Below are 27,557 nucleotides of genomic sequence, written 5' to 3'. Positions count from 1 at the left end.
CCTGGAGTGCTGTATATCTGACCTGTGGAGTTCCAGGCCACATCTGCTATCTCATCAACCTGCCCAGTCTTCATGGCCTGCAGTTGTCCACTCCTCCCTGGATGAACAATTCACCATCCTGCCCATGATTCCTCTTATACTCTCAAACTGTCACACAAGATCATCAGCTATATCTTGTATAATTAGATTGTACGTGTTTCCTTTAGCTCAGTGTATGCATGCATGTATGTTTGTTTATCTTGTTTCTCCTGCTCTTTTTTCTCTATGGTAAATGGTAAATGGTCTTGCTCTTATATAGCGCTTTTCTACCTACTCAAAGGTACTCAAAGCACTTTTACAGTCAGAGACACATCCACCCATTCACTCACACAAGCACACACACATTCACAAACCAGCGCCAGTTGCACTGGGAGCAACTGGGGGTTCAGTGTCTTGCTCAAGGACACTTCGGCATACGGCACACTCGGGGGATCGAACCGATAACCCTTCGGTTCATGGACAACCCGCTCTACCATAGCCGCCCCTGTTTTGGCAAATGGATCCCTCCATATGAGCTGGGTTCTGCTCAAGGTTTCTATCTGTTTAAGGGGAGTTTTTCCTTGCCACCATCACCTTCAGGCTTGGTTTCAGGTCAGTTTTTGTAAAGCATCTTGAGACGATTTTTATTATTATTGATGCTATATAAATGAAATTGAATTGAAACTCCTATCAAAACTGAGATATAACTCAGAAAAACAATAGAATAAGTTATCAATAAGTAATGCAAACATTCAATGTGATGATTCAATTAAATTGTGCATTTCCGGGTTTTATTTTGAAAGGTCTACCGGTAGCAGTGTTCTCTTAGCTAGTTTGTTTCGTGGAGGGAAACTTTTTCTCCAGGGAGCGCGCTCCTCGTCTCCACGCTCCCGGACCTGCAGCCTCTTCAGCGGGACACTTTTTAAGAGGCGAGCGCTGAATGAAAATCTTCCGGTTCGAACTGGGTTTTTTTGTTTTGGTTTCACCCGTAAGGATTAACATCGTGGACGGAAGCGGGATGGAGCGGTCCCGGTGAAGTTAAAAAATAAAATAATTTAATAAACAAAAACTCTTAACAGACTGAATTTTTGCTGAGTCTCTCCGCCGCGACTCATTCAGTGCTCCCTCCCCGCCTCGGAGGCCATGGGCTGCGGCTTGAGGAAACTGGAAGACCCGGAGGACAGTAGCCCCGGGAAAATCTACTCCACCTTGAAGAGACCGCAGGTGGAGACCAAGACGGACACGGTGTACGAGTACGTGCTACTGGACTTCAGCCTGGAAGGTAGATTCCTGATATAATTAACCGTAATTTAACGATTAATCGATTAATTTCGCGACAGGAAAATGACCGAATAAGTGTTTGATTGATGTGAAAATGTAGATTAATTGTTATTTTTAGTATGGATTAATCAATTAACTTATAAATCAAGTATTCCGTTAACCCCCTGGAAACCGTCAGTCAATAATCGATACAGATGACAGAAAAACACTAAATAAAGGTCAATAATTTACTCTAAAATTGACTCAAAGGATTCATAGCTCAGAATATATTGATTCAATCTTTGTTTGTACTGTGCTAATTATCTGGGTATTGATCTCCAGCTAGATATATATAAGATAATCATTTTGTTGTCTTTGTGAGAAATGTTTTTGGTGTTTCCTCAGTCATTATTTTTATTCAAATTCATAATGATTAATGGACCTCAGTATTTCATTATTGATTAACTGTAAATTTTTGAGCTTTATATGATTGTTCTGGCTTCTCTTCTCTTCTCTTTGCTTGTTTCACAGTTTTATTTATTCAGAAACTCACATTTTAACTGCTGGTCAGAAGAAATAAAGCTTCTTAGGCAGATCTCATTCTTTTATGATATTTAAATATATATGCATAAAGTGAAATTAACCATATATTTTGATGATTGGAATGTTGGAAAAGCGCAGTCTTCTATCTATGTCTTATTTGAACATCTTTTATTGTTCAGTATTTGTAAATTTAGGCCAATTGTTATTTTATTTTATTTTTTAGCCCTTTTTGCTTTCATTGTAGGTAATTTTTGAAACATTAGTTCATTAATCAATAAATCAGTAGAATCAAACAAAGAAACAATTAATGGTAGCTCCTGTTCTATAATTGATTCACCGGAAAATCATTATAGTTGGGCGTTACTCAAAACAAAAAAGGGTTAAATAATTAAACCGATCACTTTTTAATGATATTTGATTAACGATTCATGTTTAAGTTTAATTTTTCAGATAAAAGCCAATAAATATTCTTTTCCTACATCTTTGTAGTTGGATTTTATGATTTATTTTACAGTAAACTGAATATATTTGGGATGTTGGTCCATATTTTATATAAAAACCAGCAACTGAAGCTTTAGTTTGTATTATTTCTATTGTCACTAATCCTAATAGAGATAAACTACTGTTACAAACACATTGGAAAAGGCCTAAACTTTCCTCCTTCCTCACTGAAACATTCTTTGGTGTTTATTTGACTTTCAAATGGCCCTAAATAGCCGACATGTTTATGGCAGTGTCTCATTATTATTCCCTTGGGGGTTGTATTTTCCTGTCATGATTTTAAAGCGCAATAAATATCTGAATATCCATACTGGGTGTCTGTCTGCTTCCGTGAGACCCCAGTATGTTGACAGCTAACAATTATTTTCATATATTTTGTGAAATTCAGCTACAAAATTCAAATTTAGCACCTGGGTTAGCATTAAATAGATAAGATGAGGCTAAACTAGACAATATAAGCTGATGAATTAGCCTAACAAGATATCAGTAGCCAAACAAGAAAATATTATCCACTTGATTAGCCCAAATAAGATACACTATCCCAAACTGGACAAGCTGTGGTTCAGTTATATGATATTCATTTTAAATAATGGTCTTTTGAAGCTTTTTAAAACATGTCATAGCCTCTATGACATGTTTTAAAAAGCTTCAACAGACACATGGACATTCACTCATTCACACACCTTCATGTGCAGCAACATAAAGAAGAGGAATGATAAAAGTCTGATGACTTGAACATGTGCAAGCATTATTTTTTTAAGCATAATCCTTTCATCTGGTCCTCCAGCTGGCTGCTTTCACTCGGATTTATTTGGAAGGAAATGGTGATTAAATTGAGAATGGGAGCAGAGCGTTTAAACAGCAGGCTGGCACAATGATGAATCAGGGAGGGAATTATGTTGTGACGTTGATTGACCTCAATGTAGCTACAGCTAACATTTATTTTAATGATTTAGTAAATTATACCTACAAAATTAAACAGCTACACAAGCCCGAACCACATAGTATTAACCACTACATTAGCCTTAACTAGATAGTATTAGCTGCAGCATTAGTCTAAACTAGATTGTATTAGCCTTCTTCACTACTATTGTATGTACTATTGTACTACCCTAGCCCAAGCCACATTAGCCATTAAATTAGCTCAGTGATAAATAACGTTTGTTACTACACTAGCTCAAACAAGATACTATTGGCTACGAAACAAGATAACAAAATATGCTACATTAGCCTCTGCAGGATAACTTTAGCCTATTATTTAGCCTTTTGATTAGCTTAAGAAAGATGGATCTAAGAAAGATTCAATTAGCTGCTACGTTAGCCCAAACATGATACCATTAGTTGCTAAATTAGTCTGAATAGGATAATATGAGCTTAAAACAGGCCATTACCTACAACTATAACCTAAACAAGATATACTGTATATTTGCAGCTACATTAGTCTAAACAATATAACATCAGCTGCAATGTCTTTAATTGGTTAATTTACGTACCAACAACTTGGTCCAGGTTACATGACTAAAAGTTACAATGAAGTATTAATGCCAAAAGTATTCATGTATTTTAACAATATCTATAGACCATATTATGCTTGTGACTTTCTGCCATTCGTCAAGGGTGTGGGTATAACTAAAGTCTAGAGGTTAATTTGTGGGAATGTGTCAAAAGTCATGTTTTCATCAACTTCACAATCTCAAGAAAACGCAGGGACGGAATTTTTAAAATAGCACCAGACAGGCAGAAAGAAATGAACGGTACTTGTGTTTGTCAGTGTTTAAATTCAAGTCAGCATTTAATTAAATACAAGCACCACACTGGGTTCTTCTCGGATTTGTATCATCATCACTTCCTGGAAATGTGTTTAGTATGAAGCTTCATAATTGGCACAGCTAAAGATAAACTGGAGTGTTTCCAGTCTCTAGTAGTCTGCTGATGTCTGCCATCCTCTTTTTTTGTGTAAGAATAGAAACAATTTACTTCAGTACAGACTGTGTTTATCTCCTATTTAATGGTTTGTTAAAAAGAAAGAAATAATGAAAGATGTAATCTTGGTTTGTTCTTGGCAACGGAATCATGAACAGACCCACATAAAACCAATCTGTGCCTCAAAATGTTCCCAGGATTTACTGGCTGTTGATCAGATTTTAACCAGACTTTACTCACGCTGCAGTGTTGTATTGCTCCTCGGAAATCACTTCACAGAACGAGAGGATAACTGATGGTGTCCCCGCCTCATAGGATACAAAAATATTTAACTAATTTCCAGCTAATTTTCCAACAAGCTTCCTGTTTGCTGTTGGCTATAAAGAATCATATGACATGTGATTCTTTACGTCTATGACTCTGACTTTTGTGTAAATAAATTAGCTGCTACATTAGCTGTACCACGTGAATAAGTTGCTACATTTACCTAAAAAAATATATAACAGTGCCAGTAGCTCAGGAGGTAGAGCGGTCATCTAATAACTCAAAGGTTGGCGATCCGATTCCACCCTGTCCCTAGTCTGTCCATTGTGTCCTTGGGCAAGACACTTAACCCAACTTGCCACCAGTTGTGTGCTCTCTGGTGTATGATTGGGAGTGAGTGATGTTTGGTGGAGGTTGGAGAGGCTGCAGGCACAGAATAGCAGCCACGTTTCCGTCAGTCTGCTCCAGGGCAGCTGTGATTACTGAGGTATTTTACCACCACCAGGGTGTGACTGTGTGAGCGAATGAATAATACATTCAATTGTAAACACCTTGAGTGCTGTATATAAAACCCATGCATCATTATTATTATAACATTTACCATGATATCTAAATGAGATTGACATGACAATGACATTAGCCTTAATAAGCTGCTACATAATCTTAAGCCATCATTTGTAGCTGCATTAGTCTAAACAAGATAAAATTAGCTACTACATTAGCCTAAACAATGTAAAATTAGCTGCTACGTTAGCAAGAAATCAGACAAGGTTAGCCGTTACATAAGCTGAAACGTGAACAGCTACGTTAGCTTGATTTAATAGCTGCTACATTAGCTTAAACACAACAGGATAAGCAAATTCATTTACACAAGACACCATTAGCCTAGATGAGATAAAATTACCTACTACTCTTAGCTTACACCTATTAATGCTATATTAGCCCAAACCAGATAACATTAATTGTTACATTAACTTAAGATAAAATTACCATTAACATCTTTTAAGTAATTACTTCATTAGCTTAAACGGACACATCCCATGATACATCAGCCACTAAATTTACCTTAACAAATGTCAAAAGTTGATAATATCCACTACTAAACACCTGGTACTAATGTGAATACCACACTTCACTTCATAATATCACAGAGACAGAGGTTTTACTAACCTTTACTGGGAAGCGTCCCACATAGATTCAAAGAAGGTCATTTATTTAAACCAAACTGTTTGGCCCAATAAGACTCAGATTAGTTATGTAGTCTCAGAGCTGGATTCAGATTTGATTAATTGGATTCCACCCCATGGTTAGAGGACATCATCGCCCCTCCTTGACACAACCAGGCGTTTCTGGGACAGCGTATCTCCGAGGCCCAGTAAGCATGGCCTGGTTTTGAACGTGGAAGCTTGGGGCAAAGTACTCTTACAACTGAAGCTGACATGTGTGTATATATAGAGTTTAAACTGAGAGGGAGAAAGCTTGAGGACTTCTCTTAAATCGTTGTAGTTATTGATATTTTATTGTGTGTTAAACTGTGTAGCTTGTGACCAGTGTCAACCTCTTTACCACATCCATTTGCATCTAAAACAACTCTGGATTAATTTTGGACCTAATGTCCAGTATGACTTATTTAAACGTCAGATATAATATCATTAAAACAACATACAGTAAGTGACAACAAAAAAGTCATGTATTAGTTCTGATGAGCTCAACTTAAATAATTATGTAGCACCCACCTAGACCAGATCAGGTGCCCCCACCCCATAGTAATGGCATGTCTTGATGGCTGCAGAAAATTGGTGCTGCCATCCATCGACTACAACCAGAGACTGTGCGGTAGTGACCATCTTGAGATGCATAGATGACAGACTATAAAGGCGGGTCCGAGGATTATTCATTCATGTGAAGAGGGCACATGATGGCAGATGAATAAATGTGAGGATACAAAGAGATTGATGGTTGGAGAGATGGCTTAACGTGGTATGTATTCATGGCTGGCTGCATGAACTGCAGGTGAAATGTTTTGTAATCTTCTCCCAATCCAGTGAGAGTTTATTTTTCTGCCCCAGTTGTAAATGGTTTCTGTTCCATGTGAACACCAGAACTGCTTATTATTTCCAGGGATGATGACAGTTTTCTGTAATGCTAACCTAATCTGAGAATCTAGAGCCCTATCCTGTATTATCCTGGATTATTTCAGATTAAAATCGGTAGGTATTTTAGGTATTAGATTTGGAGGATATTTTAAGGTCGTTCAAAGGCAGTGCAAACCCAGTGAACTAAAACAATGTACATTAGAGAATTAAATATTTTCTCTACCTTCTATAAAGTACTTGTTGATGCTAAAATTCAGAACATGAGTGTAATGTAATGAGCGCACTAGGGATTAATTAATGTTGACAATGATATGAGTCTTAAGTATTGCTGGTTCTCTGATGAGCATGCACATTGATGACGTTAATCAGGAAGCAAGTCAAATGAGCATCGCTTGTGTTAGTATTGGTGATTCTGCATTAAAGTTTTCAAGCAGATGTTCCTTCAGTGTGATCATTAAATACAATAAACTGCATCAATAGATGATATAGCAGTCATATATTCAGTGGCAAATGTTGTCTTGTTTAGGCTGAGGCAGCAACATGTTTACATTAATGTAATAGCTAACATTAGGCCAACATTACAGCAAAAACACAAAAATATCCTTTTTAGGCTAGGAGAGCAGCTACTATTATTTTATTTAGGGTAAGGTAGAAGCAGCTGATGTTACCTTGGTTGATACAGCAGCTAAATGATCTTGAGCACAGACTGTATATATGGATGACATGTCTCTACGGACAAGTGTGAAAATTAAATAATTTAGCCATATGGCTATAATCTCTTGTATTTACGTGTAAAGGTTCATTAATACAAACTGTACTGTTTTAAAAATCTATCAATCGGTCAATACAGAATACAGAACACACAGAATGTGCTGCTGTTTTGCCATTATCTTATTGGTCTGCCCCACTGTAGATTAAATTGGGCTCGAATTAAAATGAGTTTGACACCTGTGGTATACTGCCTGTCACCAGAGGGTGCTCTACTTGCCTTGGCTTCACTTTTGAGGAGCAGTTCTACCATCCATACTTACATTGTCTTGTATGATCTTGAGGCTAAAGTCAGTGAATCAGCTAATGTTATTGGCTGCTTGTTTAGGCCAACATAGCAACTGCTGTTGTGGCACAGTCACTGAGGCTAAAGCAGCAGCTGACATTTGATGAGGTTAAAACAAAGCAACAAACATTATCTTGACAATGCTAGTTTTTGTGCAAGTATAGCAAAGAATGTTATATTGTTAAGGCAAAAAGAGCAGCTAGCATTATCATGATGAGGCTAAAGCAATGACCCAGCTAAGTAGCAAAAACAATATTTTGATGAGGCTAAAGCAGCAGATATATCTAATGTGGTTACTGTTATCTTTTTTAATCTTTTAATATAGCAGCTTTATTTAGAGGCTGAAGCAGCACATCTATTAATATCTTGTTCAGGCTAACATAGCAGGTAATACTATCTTGTCCAGACTAATGCACTAACACATACAAAAAATATTAAAATATCAAATTCTCTGTACTGTGAGACTGTGTTTTAGTGGTGTTAAGGTTGGTGGTGTTAATCGTAGTTTTGAGTTACAAATACTATGGTGAAAATGTGGGTAAGCACACATCTAGCTTTAGTTTTAGAATTACACCAATTAACACATAACTACAGGACAAATCGTAGTCAATCCAGTCAAAATGAATCACTAGCAGTTAAAGGCTCCCATGAGGACCTTGATGGCGTCAAACACACTTCTTAAACAAGGCTTTCGTTACAGCTTTTGGCTTTCACTCGCCCCCTTCCCCCCACCCTAATCTGCCAGCGCTAGCTCTGTCCACCCTCACACTGAGGCCTCTGTTCAGTATGTGGGAGAAAGAGGAGGAGGAGGAGGAGGAAGCAAAAAAGGGTAAAGAAGAAGCAGGAGGGCACAGAGAGGGGTGACAGAGCTGAGAAAATGGGAGATGAAGGAGGAGGGGGTTTATAGCCAGAAAGTGGCTTCAAGTTGGCTTTCATGGCCCAGTGTGTTTGAAGGTGTGAAAAGGAGAAAGCTACCCAGCAACAAGAATAGTAAGGTCTCTTTCACATTGAACGGGTTTTTCGTGTGATGTAAAAGGATATACCCGGGTTTTCAGTTCGGCTTCGATGTGAACAGGAATGCTGCATTGACCCACTAATTTACACGATCATGTTGATGTACCTGCCTTTTAGCTGGAACATAAAGAAGGCACTGTTAGCTGGCTGTGAAAGCCAAAACAACAAAATGTTAACATAAACATAACAATATTAGCTATTATAATAGCCTAAAAGGTGGTCCAAAGCCAGAGCAACGTAACATTTCTTACTAGGATATAGTACCTAAGTATGGTAGCTGCTATGTTAGCCTAAACAAGATACTTTTAGCAGCTATGCCAAGCATTATAACTAAACTAATATTAGTATTACATTTGCCCTTAAACAAGAAAATGTTAGCTGTAGTAAAATTAAAGCCTAGAAAATGTTATCTTAAACAAAATAATGTTAGTTTCAACAAGAAAATATTAGTTGCCATGTTATCCTAAGCAGGATAATGTTAGTGGCTAAGTTAGCCTAAATAATAAAACGTTAACTTAAACAAGATTATATTAGCTGCAGCAGCTTCAGCCTAGACAATAAGTGAATTAGTCTTTACTGTTAGCTTCTACGTTCTACTATGAGCCAAATAACTCATATATATTGGAAAAGGGTAGCTGCATTATTAGCTCAAATAAGATAATGTTAGCCTTTTGTATGCTGTGTGTTTCGCATTGCATTGCATTGCATTGCACAGCAACAATAACATTTTTAGGCCCTGATGTTGTCAAAAGAAGCCTGAATTCTGTGGTTTGGTCAATGATAACTCGTCCCTTATCTTAGACTCAGTCTCTCTGTTACATGATCACAGCCAGTGTACTTGGCCCTTCGCTCCGCTGTCTGCAACATGTGTTTTTTAAATTTAAATTCACCTCAAGTATTTTGAGGCTTTAGTCCCTCAGGAATGCCAGTAAACTGCTGCAGTGTTTTGGCCTGCCTGGCGTTTACTGGTCTCTCTGACGTTCTGGTGGTCGTTGGCCTCATAATGAGAGCCAGCCAGACGGCCCATTCAGAGCCGGACTCCCCGGTCTCTGGCCTGTTTGTCCCTGAGAATGTGGGGGGTTGTGGTGTGGAATGCACACACACAAGCTTTATATTTTTGTGAGGACCTTCCATTGACGTAATGCATTCCCTAGACTTCAACTATCTCAGCCTAAGCCCTTAGCTAATTTGAATGTTTACCTTCATGGCTCTATAATATTAGGATTCAATGAAAAACTTACACTTCTGAGGACATTACACTGATGTCAATCTTGCATTAACCATAACCCTCAAATATCCATGTCCGAATAAAACATCAGACATCCAACAACATCAATACATGCATAAAGTAACATTACCATAATTAAATTACTTTTTGTCTCCACAAACAATTAGAGTCTCCCCAGTGTGACTAATAAAACACATTTATGTCCCCACAGAATTAGCAGTGAGTATAAACACACCTTTCTGTGTCTATGTCCACATTTTTTCCCTTGAAGTCTAAAATGTGGTGTGTTTAAATCTAGAGATCCATTAAATAGCATTAGTGTGTGTGCTTGTGTGGCATGAAGCCAGATCTCCTCCTGTGAACAGCCCACTCTTTGTGGACACAGGAAGTGCAGCGATGGTCGCAGGGATTTACAGATAGAGCTGTTAGAAAAACACCATGAGACCCCAGCAGTGACTGTGATGGTGAACTAATGAATGGAGTTTATATATATTTATAAGTTAGAAGTAATTAAAACGGATTATTTTAGTTACCCCACAATTTAGTCTTAATACAGTTCAATTTTATTTACATAGCGTCAGTGACAATACAAATAGTCTCAATACGCTTTACAAAAAAAACAATCTGAAACCTTCAAAGCAATCAGAATCAGAATCCAAATGTACAATGTATGAATTTTATCTGCTTTAACTGGTGTAACAGAGATGGTGGCAAGGAAATGAACTATATTTTTGCAAAGTTGTGTTATTTCAACAATAATATACGTCATACATACATATATATGTATGTATGTGTATGTATGTGTATATACACACACACACACACATATATGCTTTATGTGTGTCTGTATATGTATATATATATATATATATAATGTATTTATTACCTTTTAAACACCTGACATTGAGTTACTACTGGAGATTGCTGCCAACCAAAATTTCATTTTACTTGTGTGCAATAACATTTAAGTTCTTTAAATAAAAAAGAATTTAACATGTGAGATACTTTACAGCTTGTTTCAAAATATGTATGTAACAGCTGTTTATGGGTCTGATCCAGTGGTAGGTAGAGACAGCAGCTGTTACAATATTCTACTGAACACATGATGGCGCTGGTTATTTACAGACAGACACATCACTCTAAGTTACAGACAGTTTATTCCTATGTTTTTACTAAATAAATGTCTCATCCTTGCAGGAAGCCGTCCCACCGTCCAGTTTGTGTCCTCGCTGTCTGAGCTGCCACAGGTGTTACAACCCTACTACACCCAGGGCTATGTCCTGGTCACTCTTCACCCCATCATCCTGTCTGTGGGCCGAACCCGCTCACTGCCCTTCAGTCTGATCTACAGAGCGGTCCTGGCCCGACTTCGACCCAGGTATACGCAGAGATGAACTATTAGCATGGAGACCAGATCAAATGATGTGATCACTGTAGAACTCTATTGTTGAAGAGGAGCATCACATCTATTGGAAACAGAATAAGAGGAGGAGAAGGAGTAGGAGATAAAAAAAGGAAGGGGAGATAAAGATAAAGGAGGAGAAAAAGGAGGATATGGAGGACGAAGAACAAGGGGGAGAAGGGGAAGGAAGGATGAAGGGGAATAAATGGGGAGGAAAAGGAGTAGTGCAGGAGTAAGAAGAAGTAAAAGGAGAAAGAGAAGTGAAAGAAGAGGAGGATTAAGGAAAAGCAGCAGGAGGGTAGAAAGAAGAAGAGGAGGATGAGGAAAAAATAGGAGAAATAGAATGAGGAGTAGAAAAAAACGGAGGAAGATGATGGAGGGAGACAAGGGAGATTTTTCTGTCCATCTTTTCAAACACTCATTGCTGAAAGTAACTTTTTATCCAACATCTGTCTCTGTCTCCAGTAAACAGGTGGTGTCCATGTGTCTTAGTGTCCCTGTCCTCAGGGTAGAGGAGTGGCCTTTACCTGGAGACTCTCTGACCAGTGACACTGTCAAAGCTCTCATCGACAGGGTCAGCCATCATTAACTCTGATCACAGAGTCAACACTGATCAATGAACTGATGACTGATGGTAGCTGTCGTCTGTCCTGTAGGTGAACAGCAGTGCTCGGGGGGGTGTTAGATTCGTCGGCTCTGTCCTTCAGCAGGTGAGCGGGGTCAACAACGGCCAGGTGCACAGTCCGAAAAGAGGCTGCCGTTCGCCGCCACGGACACCTCCCAGAACGCCGCCTGGAGACAGGCAGCTGGACGACCACGCCTACAGCCCCGGTGAGACACTCGGCTACACAAATCCATCGTGGTTGGAGGTGTGGCCACAGAGTTCCACCTCTGACCAATCACAGCTGGTGGTGTCTCATTGTGCTCTTTCCTTCCAGACTTGAGGTTGCTGGTGTTCTTTCACTCGTGGGCACCAGGCTGCGCCCCTCTAGATTCACTGGCCTGTCAGTACCACCAGGGGGCGTTGTCCATGCGCGTCTCCAGGAAGGGTCAGGTGGTCAGTGCCTTGGAAGCTGATTGGCTGGAGCTGACCGCGGCCTACTACCGCAAAGGCTGGCTGCTGGTGGACTCCTTCGTGTACTGGGATACGCCGAAAGGTCGGTCTAATGAGACGGGGATCAGTGGAAACATGATAAATTCACCTGTCAGCCATATCATTATAACCACCTATCTAAGATTGTGTAGATGCTGCCTGATGTGTCCCATGCACCAACAGGACCCACGTCAACCAGTTAATCAATGGTCATAATGTTACGGCTGATCACTGGATGTTGGCAGGTGTCAGGACATTAGAGGAACAGGAAGTGAGGTCGCTGGGTTCAGGTGACCAAATATAGACGCACTGGGCGCGGAGTCAAAACAGGAAGTGACTGAAAACAGTGCTTTGTGATTTTTATTAAAAAATAAATAAAGTTGAGTGGGGGTCTTTATTCAGAATATTTTTATGGTGCAAGTTCAAATGAATGCTTCAATGCTTCAAATGAACATCCTTTAATCCTATTAAATCCTTTAGATGGCAGTGTACTGATTTGTTACACATGAAATCAGAACAGATCATTGTCAACTGTGGAATAAAATAAAAATATTTTTATCTAAATCAAAAAAAAAGTTTAAAATTACTTTTGGAAATAAGTTATGTTATACCAAAGCCAGTCTTCTTGTTATTTCCAGTCCTCCACAGATGTAGACTCTGCTTCTGATAGAAAACAAGCTTCTGAACATCTACCTATTAGAAACAGTTGTCACTCAAAGTGGCGTCGCAGCACCCCCAAAATTCTTGAGGCTCCAGTCCAGCAGTAGAAGGTTGACACATAGCTTGACTGGTAAACTACTGAATTACGTGTCAGCTTTGCTTCCTTTGCCAGCATGAATATTTAAATTACTTAACGTTTCAAATAGTTTGACATTCAACAGATTCAGGCAGCAAATCATGGATGGATGAAAGTTTGCAGGGTTGCTCAGAGATCAGGAAAGCTATGAGCTGTCTGAATGAGTTTGAGGTTGTTAATGTGAACTTTATAAAAAAAAGCTATAATTTGGTTTTTGTTTCTGTTGTTAAGGTGAACCAGTGCCCAGATCACTGGAAGGATTGTTTGTTTATGAGGAGAAAAGTTCGTCTCCACCGGCCAACGACACCATCGTCGTCGAGCAGTGGACTGTCATCGAGGTTTGTTCAAGTTTTTCCACTTTCTACATTTCTACATAAAATTACTCAAAACTTATGCGGATTTTTACACAGTTCATGAAAGCAGACAGAGAGAACACAAACAAATGAAACACAAATATTGTACTTGGAAAAAAATGCACTACAGTTTTTCTCAACTGCTAAAACACGTTTTCTGAAACCTTGCTCCATTGTCTGAAAACATTGAACACAAAAGCTCAGCTTCAAGCACTATTTACAAAACAGTTTTATTTGTGCTCAAAATGTAACTTTCACCTCAAAACAGTTTTACCTGTGCTCAAAACCAAACACTGCTCTCAAATCATAAACAAAGTGATCAAAATGATATACACTGTCAGTCAGTAAACAATCCACCAAAAAACAAAAAACACATTGTTCAAAACATATAGAACGGAACGGAAAACATGTTGTATCATAGTAGCTCAGAATTGATCAGAAATTACTGCTCTGCTTTGTTCTTTGCAATTTTTCTTCTTCCTCCTCTTTGTAGCCCTATTTTTACAGCACTGTAACCTGCATCTCACAAACGTGTCGTTTGTTTCTGTGATACTGGTCAATTATTGTTGCTGGAATTTCATCAGATATTTCCACTCTTTGTCTTCCCCTTCCTCTTCATCCTCCTCTTCCTCTTCATCCTCCCCTTCCTCTTCATCCTCCTCTTCCTCTTCATCCTTCTCTTCCTCTTCATCCTCCCCTTCCTCTTCATCCTCCTCTTCCTCTTCATCCTCCCCTTCCTCTTCATCCTCCTCTTCCTCTTCATCCTCCCCTTCTTCTTTATCCTCCTCTTCCTCTTCATCCTCCCCTTCCTCTTCATCCTCCTCTTCCTCTTCATCCTTCTCTTCCTCTTCATCCTCCCCTTCCTCTTCATCCTACCCTTCCTCTTTATCCTCCCCTTCCTCTTTATCCTCCTCTTCCTCTTCATCCTCCTCTTCCTCTTCATCCTCCTCTTCCTCTTCATCCTCCCCTTCCTCTTCATCCTCCCCTTCCTCTTTATCCTCCCCTTCCTCTTCATTCTCCTCTTTCTCTTTCTTGCCCTCCTCCTCTTTGTCACCCACCTCACATACACACTCGCCCTCGTCCCATCACACTGTTTCTTCTATCCATTCTAAGACTTTCTCCTTTCCACCTTCAGCAACCTGTTTGCACTCTGACCTGGCTCATACTGGTTGTGTCACATGATTTGAAACAAGTGAAATCAAATTTGGGGGGTTGTGTTTAATCAATGATGTGTTCTCTCTTTGTATTTGATTGTTGCCCCTTGTGTTTCCCAGTATGGATGGCATGTGCATTAGAGTGCACAATGTGTTTTGAGAATGAGAATGTGTTTAGAGTTCTGCTGAAAAGTCTGAGTGAGATCTGCAAATTGTGTTTTACCATGTGAAATGGTTTAAGGTATTGACAAGACCGCACAATTAGCTAAATGAGTTCAGGCAACTGCGAACTTTGTTCAGCCAATGGCTTTTAGTGTTTTAGCAATTGAGAAAAACTGTAATATTACACATCAGACAGGTGACCACATCAGTATCTGCTGTGACCTTGTGCAGCATTGGCATTCAGTAAATGTTTCTGGTAACTTCTGATCCGTCGTCTACAGCATCTTGGAGGAATTTTAGCTCATTCCTCTGAACAGAAGCACCTTAATTCTTAGATGTTGGTGGGTTTCCTCACATGAACTGCTTGCTTTAGGTCCTTCCACAACATTTCTATTAAGGTGATTAATCGTTATCACCTCATCATCCTTACTAAGGTGATCATGACTAAGGTCAGGACTTTGACTTGGCCTTTCCTAAACATCCATCTTGTTCTTCTTAAACTGTTCTTTGGGAGAAAGACTTGTGTTCTTGGGCTCATTGTCTTGCTCCATGACCCAGTTTCTCTTCAGACTTCAGATGTGGACCGATGTCCTGACCGTTTCTTTTAGAGTCCACTGGTAGAATAAAGAATTCATTGGCCCATCAGTGATGACAAGACGCCCTGGACCAGATGCAGCAAAACAGGCCCAAACACTGACATTGCCACACCCCATGTTTCATCTCCAGACGTGTTTTTTTTCATAAATTGGTCCTTTAAGTGTGTAAAAAAGACTGGTTACAAAAAGACTGAAATAACTGATAAACGATTTAAATCTTGGTTATTTTACTGATTTCTGTCTTGTTTTTCTTCAGGGCTCCAATGTGAAAACAGACTACGGGCCTCTCCTTCACACTCTGGCTGATTTTGGTTGGCTGCTCACTTGTGTGCTACCCACACCCATCATCCGACATGACAGGTGCGTCTTTAACATCTCCAGATGATGTTTTTGTTTTTCTGAGCCTGACACTGTTGACATTTGCAGTGATGGGAATCTGGCCACTAAGCAGGTGGTGTTTCTCCAGAGGCCAATCAGAGGTGAGACGGGTGGTCAGTCGAGGAACCAGGTGAGATGACAAGATATTTATTTATTTAATCATTCATTCATTCTAACGAATAAAAGAAAGTCAGGGGGTGTGAGGGGTCAGATCCTGGATGGAGGGAAGGTCGGTGCCAATAATCCTCTCTGCAGACCTGATTGTCCTCTGCAGTCTGTCCCTGTCCTGTCTGGTGGCTCCTAAACTAGACCATGATGGATGCAGTCAGGACAGACTGGATTATTGCAGAGTAGAAGATGATCAGCAGCTCCTGGGGCATGTTGAACTTCCTGAGCTGGCACAAGAAGTACAACCTCTGCTGGGCCTTCTTCCTAACAATGTCAATGTGGGAGGTCCACTTCAGGTCCCATGAGATTGTGGACCCTAGGAACCTGAATGAGTCCACAGTGGGGACTCGTTCAGGTTCCCAGAACCAGCTGGTCCCCTCTGTATGCAGACTTGTCCCCGTCCTGGATGAGTCCAATGACGGTGGTGTCATCTTCAAACTTCAGTGACCTTGGACAGCTTGTGGTGCAGAAGCTCAGGGACGATGGTGTTGTGATATTACTCATAGATTTTTATTATAAATTGAACATTTTAATGTTTATCTTTATTAATGAGTATATAGATATTCTAAACACATTATTACACATATTTAAATGAAGCACTATTGAAAAGACTTCAGTTGTTTCTCAACAATAAATATGTTCTTCCAGTTCTTCCTTTTGATCTTCTGCTGACGTTCTCCATTTTTTTTCACTGTGGAAACAGTTTCTCCCATGTTTTCCCATGCCTGTGCTGCAGCCATAGGCTGAGCATTTTAACTATAGATCCAACTTTATTCTGTTATTGCCACTTGTCTATGGGTGAATGTTGGTTATATGTATCTAACATGGCGCCCATGAAACACTTGACCAGCTTAGAACCAATCAGCATAGCAGGATAGCTCAGACGGCCCATTCCCTAGTAGGCCAGACTTTCTAATATTCGGCTTTGCTGTGTTTGAGGCTACACTGCCCCCTGGTGGTCCCATATGTGTCCTGGTCTAACAGCGTCCACGTCTGTCTCTAGTCTCTGTCAGTGCAGAGTGATGTCTCCAGTCGCTCGGCGAGCCAGGCAGTCGGCAGCCCTGACCCTCCAGATGACCTCCGGCCCAACATGGGAGGCATCGGCGGCTTCCCGGTGTTCGAGGGAGGATTCCCTGCCTCCATGTCTCACCTGGAGGAGGGAGGCTTCGAGCAGGACGAGGGAAAGTCAGAAGTCACCTGTATGTAGGCAGCTGGACACAGACACAAACTCTCTTCTTCTTTTTTTTTTTATCTTCAAACATAGAAGAAATCTGCACTTTGCTCTTTTTTTCAAGAATCTTTTTAATGAAGCCATAAAGTTTTATTTAAATGTTGGACACTGAGACGACAGGATACGCCTCTTGCTTCCTGTTCTTACCATCCAGGTAAACTCTGGAACTGACTGATCATGTTTCAAAGTATTATTCTCCTTGTGGTACTCCTTTCTCTGCAGTGATATGCTTCTTTAAAGGGGAACGTGATGCATTCTGGTTAATGTAGGCTCCGCTGCTGATGTATATTTCTTAGTATAATTGTTTTTAAGGAGTGTTTACCATGTCAGTATTAATATTCCAAGTTTTCCTCCTTTTGAGACACATATGTACATCTTCATTCCTTCACTGTTTTTTTTTTTTTTTTATTACAGTTACTCATGGTGTTTAGTTCTGCTCGTGGTTTCTTTGGAGGTGAAGAAAAATACATTAACCTTAAATGATTCTTCATTCTTCTTGATTCCTGTTTACTCCATCAATAGTTTCCATGGAGACTAAACCAAATGATGCAATCAGAAATGTTCAATCAGGACATCAAATCACTGTAGAAGTCTGCTGAAGAAGAACAATGAGGAAGAGAAGACAAGGAAATTAAAAAGGAGAAAATAATGAAAAGAAGAGATGAGAAAAAGGAAATGAAGAATAGAAGAGGAACAAAATGAGGAGAAAATGGGATGATGTATATTCTACACCATGTTAATGTCCCGTCCAGGATATCTAGAGTAGAAGACAATAAAGATGTCTCTAACATTGCTGTCCACATGGATTTCAGATTGGTTCATCTTTTCAAACACTTGTTTAAACAACTGGTTGTTTTTCTACCTCCATGTTTCTGTCCCTCCTGGAAACTCCTCACCTGATGTTTACCCCACATGGAGCAAACATGTTAGAGAGAATGGATTTATTCAAGCCACAGAGAAACTTGACCATTGATCATTAATGTATTAAAGTCTCTACACCATCAGATGAATATCAGTTTGTTTTTTTTATTAACAGACATCATGAAAATGTCGACAGTAACAAAAATCTTTTTTTTAGTCCATTTAAAAAAAAAAAGAAAGAAAAAGTGGGTTGGATTGAGAAGACCCACAAAATAATTTAATGAGAGAAGAAGTTGTGCTCTGATGCTAACATGTAGCCCACATTCCTCCTCACTAATCAACAACCACAAAGGAGGAACATGGATCACATGGAGTTAAAGCGGTGGAGGTGGTGGTGGGGGGGGTGGGGGTCATGTTAGATGAGGATCAGAGTTATTAACCTTCCTGTAACACTTCAGCTAGGATACACACGAAGCTACAGATTAATGTTCACTACCACACAAGCCGCACACCTACATCGTGTTTTGAAAAATGTTATTTAATCAGCCGGCTGATCACTGATCTGTTCCATGGGACACCCCCCAACAACAACAAAAAAAACACAACAGGCAACACAAGCGAATAGAACAGAAGCACCATCAGAAAACATGACAGTTATTTACAGAGGGAGGCCAATAGCGAAACCAGTCACCACCCCTACACCCCAACATGTCCACAGCAGGCAGCGCAGTCACAGTCCCACTTTACTTTAACACTCAGCATTGATTTAGTTGCTGTTAAGAGTTTCCACCAGGAGCTAACAGGGTTTTAAACAGAACATGTTTCTTCGGTAACTTTTTGTATTTTTGAGGGGGTTTAAACATTTTAAATTTCATTCTCATTTGAATTTCCAGCAGTGGAAAGTAGCCTGAGAGTCTTAATCTTTGTTAACTTATTATCTTTTAATGGTTGTTTTCTGTATACATTTTTGCCAATTTGTTGTAAATTTATTATTTTGCTTTATATATCAGGGTCATAATTAACACCTTTCAAGGAACATGTAAATTTGTTATTTTTAAATTAACTGTTACATCACTGCTGAGCATCTGAATTTACGCTATATTAAAATCTGCAAACACTGGTTTTGACCACTTGGGGAAATTAGAAAAACAACACTGACATCAAACTGTAATATTCCTTTAGTTCAAGTTTGGGCTCCACCTAATCTGTTATAGTGAGACTGTGATTCTTAACATCTGGATTTAATTATGAGACTGGTTGACAGTCAAAGGAATTAATGCAACGTATGCTTCCCAACAAGTGTCTTAATCACTATTAGACTAACAAAGACCAAGATGGTAAACAAGAGGGAAAATATTAATAATTAATAAGGAAATAATAATTAATAGGAAAATAATCAAATCAGGAGCGACATTACGAACTGAAGCCGAGTGACAAGAGTTTGGAGGCACCAGAGCATTGATAAATTCCAGTAGAGCCATGAGGGATTTAAATCTAAACAAGTTAATGCTGTGAATATTTTGTAAAACGAAACGACAGAGCAGCATCCTATGGACATGTTTGAGTGAGAAAGTATCCTCTACTCTCTAGCTTTACTTCCTCTCAGACAGACACAGGTGACTGGGGACATGACAGTGTTAATAGACAGGAGCCTTAATACAACACTGTAGTGTGTTTGTGTGTGTGTGTGTGTGAAGAATCAGTGTGAATATCGTGTTTACATGTGTCTCCCTTTACTGGCAGCAGCTGCTCTTAGGCCTCGCTCTCTCCGGCTGACGAGGTGTTCTGCACTTCCTCCTCCAGGATGGGAACGATCAGGTTGTCCTTGGACATCAGGTTGTACTTCATCACGAAGCGCGTGAACCGGTGACACAGGAACGTCTCATTCTGCAAACAGGAGATTTCAACTTTATGAGTCTGTGAGGTTTAAGAGCAGATCTATTAACATGTCATATTATCTGGGCCAGTCTTGGTCTGGATCAGATTGTTTTAATGATGAATGTGGAGATAAATCATCCTGAAACTCCATCAAATTGAACAGGTTAATTAAGACAAGTTTTAAAATGAAAACATGTGTTCAGTACCCACCTCATACTTGTCGAATATCTGGCGGTGATGGAAGTAAGCATGAGAGAATATCCTATAGATGCGACGACAAACGGAGCCCAGCTTGGCTACAGACGACTCCTTGATGCTCACCCTGTAAAAACAAATAAGACAGCAACACTGTTAGTCCGGAAAGACTATTAGCTGGAAGGCTAGAAAGGGCTACTGTTAACTGGGAGGTTAGGTAGCTAGCCGACAGTAAAGGAGTAAATAGGTGAGACTGACCTGCTGGGGAAGTATTTGTTGCTATTGAGAAGACAGGCAGCTCCGTCCAGCGTGTGCCTGGTGTAATCAATGGCGGGGCACTACGAATGCAGCGAACATTCAAAGGTCAGTGATTTAATTTAACATCATCATCAAAAAGGTAAATAACGGGCCAGCGTCTTCAGTCACCTCTTTGGGTGTCTTGTGGGCAGCACATAAAAAGATCCACTGCTCTGTGGCTGTCATCTGGGTGCAAGTGTCTGGATGGCACTCACTCTGAAGACACAAAGATGGCCATTAGAATCCTTTAAACTATTAAATCAGTCCTTAGACAGCTGAAGACTCAAAGACTTCACCCTCCACCACATCTGTGGAGGATCTAGACAAATTCTTTAATTTAAAACATGTTCAAATAATAAAATGTGACGATGTATCCGTGTTAAATTACTTACCTGCAGTTTAACAGCTAGTCCATTGAGCTCCAGACAGAACTGCCTAAAAGAGATTAAAAAAAAAAAAAAAAAGAGTTGAGCGTAATTTATGTTTCTGCCCTCAAGTGTAACGCAGACCCCTTCCCAGACCGCTGTGGACCTTGTGTAGCTGACTTTGTTTAATATGAATGTTCTCCAAAAGAGAAAAATCCCACAGACAAATCTGCCCCAACAATCTGAACACAGAGTTTCTGATATCTCCCAACAAAAAAATTTACAATTATCATATCAATAATACCAATCCCTGCTACAGGAGGCAATGTTCATACAATTCTACCTTTGGACATTTTATTTAGCCTGTACATCATTAAATTCTACCATTGTGCACATTACAGAATCTATAAAAATATTTCAGTTTCGTTCATATGACTGTTGTTACTCCCCAGGGGAACAAGTCACCAAGGTGTCTCTCTGACCTTATTAGTTCCTGCCATGAACTTTTTTTTGTTTTTTACCTGAGATGCTCATACTTCCACACCCCTTCGTCTTGACCTTCCGGAGGCTCCAGGATTTTGTCGATGTTGGAACAATCTGATCGGATGTTCTGCTGAATGTACTGAAACAGAACTCAACGTTAGTACAGGCACTCAAAATGCTGTGTCCATCGTGTGCTACAATGGCAATAGATAACATAATCATCTAAATATGATTTTGTGTCTTCAAAAATAGTTATTTGGAGCAGTTTTATTGTGAAAGAGACCACGGGAAGTTTTTTTTTTTTTTTACAGCAATTTTGGTAAATGGTCTTGCTCTTATATAGCGCTTTTCTACCTACTCAAAGGTACTCAAAGCGCTTTTACAGTCAGAGACACATCCACCCATTCACACACACAAGCACACGCACATTCACACACCCGTGCCAGTTGCACTGGGAGCAACTGGGGGTTCAGTGTCTTGCTCAAGGACACTTCGGCATATGGGACACTCTGGGAATCAAACCGCTAACCCTCGGGTTCATGGACAATCCGCTCTACCTACTGAGCCAAAGCCGCCCCCAGTTTATCATATCAGATTTTTAGATCTAGAGCTGTTGTACAACATAAACAAGAGAAAACATTTAAACTTTGGGTTTAACGTGCAATGAGTAATAACTTATGTTGAGGGCAATTAAGCAATGACCTAAAGTCTAAAATCAGTCTATGGTTATAACGACTCACACGCAAATCGATAATGCACAGTAAACGTCACACTAGTTAATCACAACAGCAACATACTTATTTCATAAATTAATGTAGATTTTTTAAACTGCTTAACATTTTTAAAATGGCACATTGTTATTCCCTTTATTACCAAAGGATTCGTCAGTAATACAGTTAGAAATTAGGGTAAATGTGCACAATTGTGCTCAATAATCCAACAACACAGTGTACTCAATCTGAAAATGGGTGGGGACCACACACGCGCGAGTCAACACACCTGTTGGACAGCCAGGGTGCTGTCCATCTCCTCAAATGATTCATCCGGCCAGTTGTAGAAATCCTGCAAACGGAGAGAGGACACTTTTAGCCAGAACCGAGCTGTAGCATGAGCTAACAAAAGCTAGCTGTCAGCTGACGTTACCTCCCCCCCCCCCCCCCCCCCCCCCCCCCCCACACACCCACACACACACACACACACACACACACACACACACAAATGTCTACCACTAAATGACACATGACTTAAATGAATGGAGTATAGTAATATTAGTGATAAGAAAACTTTTTTTTCCTAAAGATAGATGGAAAAAACTAGCTAGATACCTAGATAACGTAAGATGGAATGCGACTACTTCCTGAAAAGGAACCACTTAGGTCGGATACTATATAAAAACAAAATTCATCAGAAACGCCTTATAATTATTTAATTGCAAATTTGTACTTGAATCTTTGCGCAAAAAAAAAAGAAAAAAACGATGCGGCACCAAAAGTCATTAACAGTTAGCTAAATCGGGCAGTAGCTAAGGTTAGCTAGGTGGCTACTTCCAGGTCAGGCCCTTCCTTCACGCAATCTACGAATTCTTGATCAAATCCGAGCTGTAACGCAGTACAACTACACGGAGAAAGTTTTACCCACTCATGGGGGTATTGTGTGGTAGTACAGGAGAGACAATGGTAGGAGAAAACGCACCTTAGCCTTGGTTCCAGGCCGATTCCTCCTGAGAACTGCAGTACCCTCCGCCATGACCATCTCGACAGAATACCCGGATGTTCGTCAGCCTCGGTGGTTATAGTCGATCCGAAACGGAGGCGCAAACTTTTTACGACTATTACCGCTTTATTTAAAATTATGAATGCTAATAACGTGCAATCAACACATTTTATGACATACAATACGAATTTGTTACTAAAGTGTTGCATATATGTATTGATTATTGATCTGTATACAAACCCAGGGTCTAAAGTTCAGGGCTCCGAGCTACACCTGAACTACACAGCGGCTACAGTCACACAAAACAACAAACATAACATAACAATGGATAACATATGGATTCAAAGACACACAAAACGGCCACAGTGACAGAAACGTGGCTGTATTTTACTAATGGCTCATTAGAAGTCAAGAAGAAAAGCTTTCATTAATATTTCACATCAACATGTATAACCACATTATAACTGACTATAAACATACATTATTTTAACAAGATACACAGATATCAGTCTTTATTTAGTCTATAATTTTAAAAGATGGGCACTGTGCTTAAGGTACGTAGGCAATGTGGTTATTCCATCAGATGAAGAACTACATTTGCTCGGCAGTTAATCAGGTACACTGTTGAATGCATACTAATCTAAATAATTCTTTATGACTGTTGTAATGTTCAGCTGATGTTGACAAATGTTGACAAGATGTTATCAATGTTTTTCCCAGACCTGAGGGGTATTGCACAAAATATAAAAACATATCCCACTTTCCCCTATCCCACTTTTATGCATCCAGATCATGGATAAATTCATCAAGGACAACCGACATATCCCGGGGGCCGTTGCACAAAACCAGGATAAGGGATTAAGCGAGCTATGTTGGTTATCCTGGATGATATCCAGGTTGCACAAAAGTGGGGTTGGGGAAAGTGGGATATGTTATGACATAAGTTACCATGGAGATTTATTCTGTGGAGCTAGCTTGCTCTAGACCAGGCTAAATTAATCTCATCCCTTATCTCCATCAGCAGTCACCACAAATGGAAACCACTGCCCACTACACATTGTTATCACATTCAACTAGACCCACTTTCATTATTTAAACATTTGTAATCATAAATTGCAATCATTTTAGATGATTGTACAATCAGTAGATAGTTTAGTTTCCCATAGATTATTTATAAAAGTTCCGGTCAAGACAGTTGGGGAATACAGATACCTGGGAACCATCATGGACTGCCAACTGAGGTTCTCTTCCAACACAGAGGGGATCCTGAAGAAGTGCCACCAGAGGATGTACCTACTAGGGAAACTGAACTCTTTTTCTGTCAGTCAGAACATCTTGCTGACATTCTACTACACATTCATTAAAAGTGATTTAACTTTCACCATATGTTGCTGGTATCACTCCGTAACTGTTCAGGATAGGAACCGTCTGCATAACATTGTCAAGGTGTGTTCTAAGATTATTGGACTCCCTGCTCACCAGTTGAGCACTGTGTATGAGCAGCAGGCTAGCGGCCTGGCTCGTCGAATTCTCAAGGTCTCAACCCGTGCTCTGTTCCCGGCATTAGAGCTGCTGCCATCTGGTCGCAGGTTCCGATGTCCGGCCTGTAAGAGCCAAAGGAGGAGAGCAACCTTTGTTCCCAATGTTATTCTCCTCCTGAACTCTGAGAACTATACGACAGTCACAATAACTTAAGTCCTCCTGTGTTACACTCAAGTGCAATATCACATGTCCTCTTGTGCAATACTACTATGACACTTAAACTACAATGTCACTTTTAATTTATTTTGTTTTTTGGCCACTTTTGCAATTTTTATTCTTTTTGTTATCTTATTCTCTTGGTCTTATTTTATGTACCTCTCTTCACCCTCCTAATTGCCCTTCGGGGATAAATATATTTATAATAATTTTCTGATTCTGATTCTGAAGTACACATCCCATATAAATATAAATATAAATCAACGAGTAACATGATGTTCCTTTTAGATAAGATAAGATAAGATAAGATAAGATAAGATAAGATAAGATAAGATAAGATAAGATAAGATAAGATGCAACAAAAAAGTACGGTACACAAAGTCACAACAGTTGTGGATAAAGTGACAATGTAAGTAGGCTACATATGGGCTCAGTGAGATCATGTCACACTTTTAACATTATGACTGTGTCAAGAATGTAATTCTATTTATGAGGTTGTGATAACATTCTGTATACGCAGGTGATTTCTCTGGTGTCCTGCTGGGGGACAGAGGGTAAGTCTCCCAGCCTTTTTGCCTCACACCATATTCAGACCCTCAGGAAGCACAGCAGAAATATAATAATGTCCACACCAGGACAAGGGCTGGATGGAGATGATCTTTGGACTCCAGAAGGAATGCTTCCAATGTCTGCACCATCTAAGGTCAGCCCAGACAGGACATGTGACATCACTGTGGCCTGTGCTGTCCTCCACTCCACTGTCCTCAGCCTGCCTGAGGAGGAAGTGGTCCCCCAGACTAGACTGGATTGGACTGGGACAATCCGCCACCTTCCTGGATGATGACAGTGGTCGGCTGGTCAGAGACCAATACGTCTTAAATTATTTAAGTTAAAATACATTCTGTACATTTAAGTTGAATATAGCCTGCAATAGCAGAGACACATGCTTTAGAGTTAAGTTAAACTGGGCCTGTAATTGCAAAGGAATTTGTGTTATTTTATATTGTTTTAGCCTATTGTGCTGTATGCTGTGTATACAGGCCACACATTTGTCTGTTCATTCAAGTATGGATTTGTCCTGCATTTATTTGTGTGATGTATAATATACTTTGATTCTGTGTTTTCTATCTTGTAGAGCACTGTTTGACTACAGTTTACTTGCGTTGATATATTCTTATTTAATAAAGGAACATCCTGTTACTTGTTGATGTGTATTTATATTTATATGGGAGGTGTACTTTTATATATAGTCTATGGGAAACTAAACTATCTACTGATTGTAAAATCATCTAAAAGGATTGCAATTAATGATCAGAAATGTTAAAATAATGAAAGTGGGTCTAGTTGAATGTGATAACAATGTGTAGTGGGCAGTGGAATAAATACTGGTTTACATTTGTGGTGACTGCTGACTGAGATAAGGGATGAGATTAAATAGATCCCGAACTTCCTCCTGACGTCAATCACCATCTCTTCAGTCTTGTCCACGTCAAGCAGCAACTACATTTGTTGTTGTGGTCTTCATTTGCCCAGTCTTCATGGCCTGCAGTTATCATACTCCTACCTGAATGAAAAATGCTCCAACCTGTCTACCTCTTACATCCTCAAACTGTCATGTAAATTAATCAGATTGCTATAGTCAGATATATGTATCTCATTTCTCCTGCTGTTTTCCTCTGCTTAATCCCTTATCCTGGTTTTGTGCAACGGGCCCTGTGTCTGCTCATCCTGGCTTGGGGTTTGTGCGACCGATTAAGCCTGGATACTGTTGTTTAGGATTCATTGAGCCCAGGCTTAGTCATTTATCCTGGATATCTGAATCCTATTTTTATGCAACGAACCCCTGGTTTCTTTGGATGGCTCTATTTGGTCTCCAGTACTACAGTGAAAAACCTTGGTGTTATATTTGACCAGGATATGTCCTTTAATTCTCATATGAAGCAGGTGACCAGAACTGCTTTCTTTCATGTCAAAATTAGGAACATCGTTTCTCAGAGTGATGCTGAAAAACTAGTTCCTTGTGTCTTCCAGGCTGGATTATTGTAACTCATTACTGTCTGGTTGTCCAAATAGCTCCTTAAAAAACTTCCAACTAATTCAAAATACTGCAACAAGAGCACTGACAGGAATTAGCGAGAGAGATCATATTACCCCAGTTTTAGCTTCTCTTCATTTGCTCCCTTTAAAATCTAGAATTGAATTTAAAATCCTCCTCCTTACATACAAGGCCCTGAAAGGCCTAGCTCCATCATATTTGAAAGACCTCATAGTACCATACTGTCCTAACAGATCACTACGATCTCTAAGTGCAGGTCTGCTTGTGGTTCCTAGAGTTTCTAAAAATAGAATGGGAGGTAGAGTCTTCAGTTATCAGGCTCCTCTCCTATGGAACCAGCTCCCAGTTTGGGTTCAGGAGGCAGACACAGTCTCTACTTTTAAGACTTTGCTTTTTGACAAAGCTTATAGTTAGAGCTGGCTTAACCTACCCTTAGTTATGCTGCTGGGGGATGATGCACTGAGGACATGTCCTCTACTCTCTAAGCTCCTTTTTGGATGGATGGATGGATGGATGGATGAGGAGTTAGGCGTATGGCTTGAGGCAGCTGTCATTGGGTGAGAGACAGAGTACACCCTGGACACAAACATTTATTCATAGTCACACCTAGGCTCAACTTAGAAGATCCTGGAGTACCCAGAGAAAACCCACAACCCAGAAAGGCCTGAGCTGGACTCAAACCCAGACCTTCTAACTGGAAGGCATCCGCGCTACCACCGAGCCACACCATTGCCAAGTTTTTTGTTTTTTTGAAAACCAGCCGCTACAGAAATGACA

General features: G+C 39.9%; 2 protein-coding genes across 2 annotated transcripts; one reads left to right on the top strand and one right to left on the bottom strand.

The window, feature by feature from the left end:
• The first annotated feature begins 870 nt into the window (after positions 1 to 870).
• Positions 871 to 18,238, top strand: rftn2 (raftlin family member 2). The gene is made up of 9 exons (XM_047600712.1): positions 871 to 1,300; positions 11,099 to 11,279; positions 11,769 to 11,877; positions 11,960 to 12,134; positions 12,242 to 12,460; positions 13,424 to 13,530; positions 15,714 to 15,817; positions 15,884 to 15,965; positions 17,007 to 18,238. Exons 1-9 carry the CDS (start codon positions 1,162 to 1,164, stop codon positions 17,208 to 17,210), a joined length of 1,320 nt encoding a protein of 439 aa, XP_047456668.1. The 5' UTR covers positions 871 to 1,161; the 3' UTR covers positions 17,211 to 18,238.
• Positions 18,239 to 18,240: 2 nt separating this feature from the next.
• Positions 18,241 to 23,152, bottom strand: mob4 (MOB family member 4, phocein). The gene is made up of 8 exons (XM_047600714.1): positions 23,006 to 23,152; positions 22,313 to 22,375; positions 21,352 to 21,452; positions 20,858 to 20,900; positions 20,595 to 20,681; positions 20,427 to 20,506; positions 20,184 to 20,295; positions 18,241 to 19,982 (listed from the first exon to the last, which is right to left on the bottom strand). The coding sequence occupies exons 1-8, from the start codon at positions 23,063 to 23,065 to the stop codon at positions 19,848 to 19,850; spliced, it is 681 nt and encodes a 226-aa protein (XP_047456670.1). The 5' UTR covers positions 23,066 to 23,152; the 3' UTR covers positions 18,241 to 19,847.
• Between the last annotated feature and the right edge of the window lie 4,405 nt (positions 23,153 to 27,557).

The sequence above is a fragment of the Mugil cephalus genome, chromosome 12 (genome assembly GCF_022458985.1).
Source record: "Mugil cephalus isolate CIBA_MC_2020 chromosome 12, CIBA_Mcephalus_1.1, whole genome shotgun sequence".
Lineage (NCBI taxonomy): Eukaryota > Metazoa > Chordata > Actinopteri > Mugiliformes > Mugilidae > Mugil > Mugil cephalus.
The sequence above is the reverse complement of the archived record's forward strand: the minus strand, read 5'-3'. Positions and strand labels throughout refer to the sequence as shown.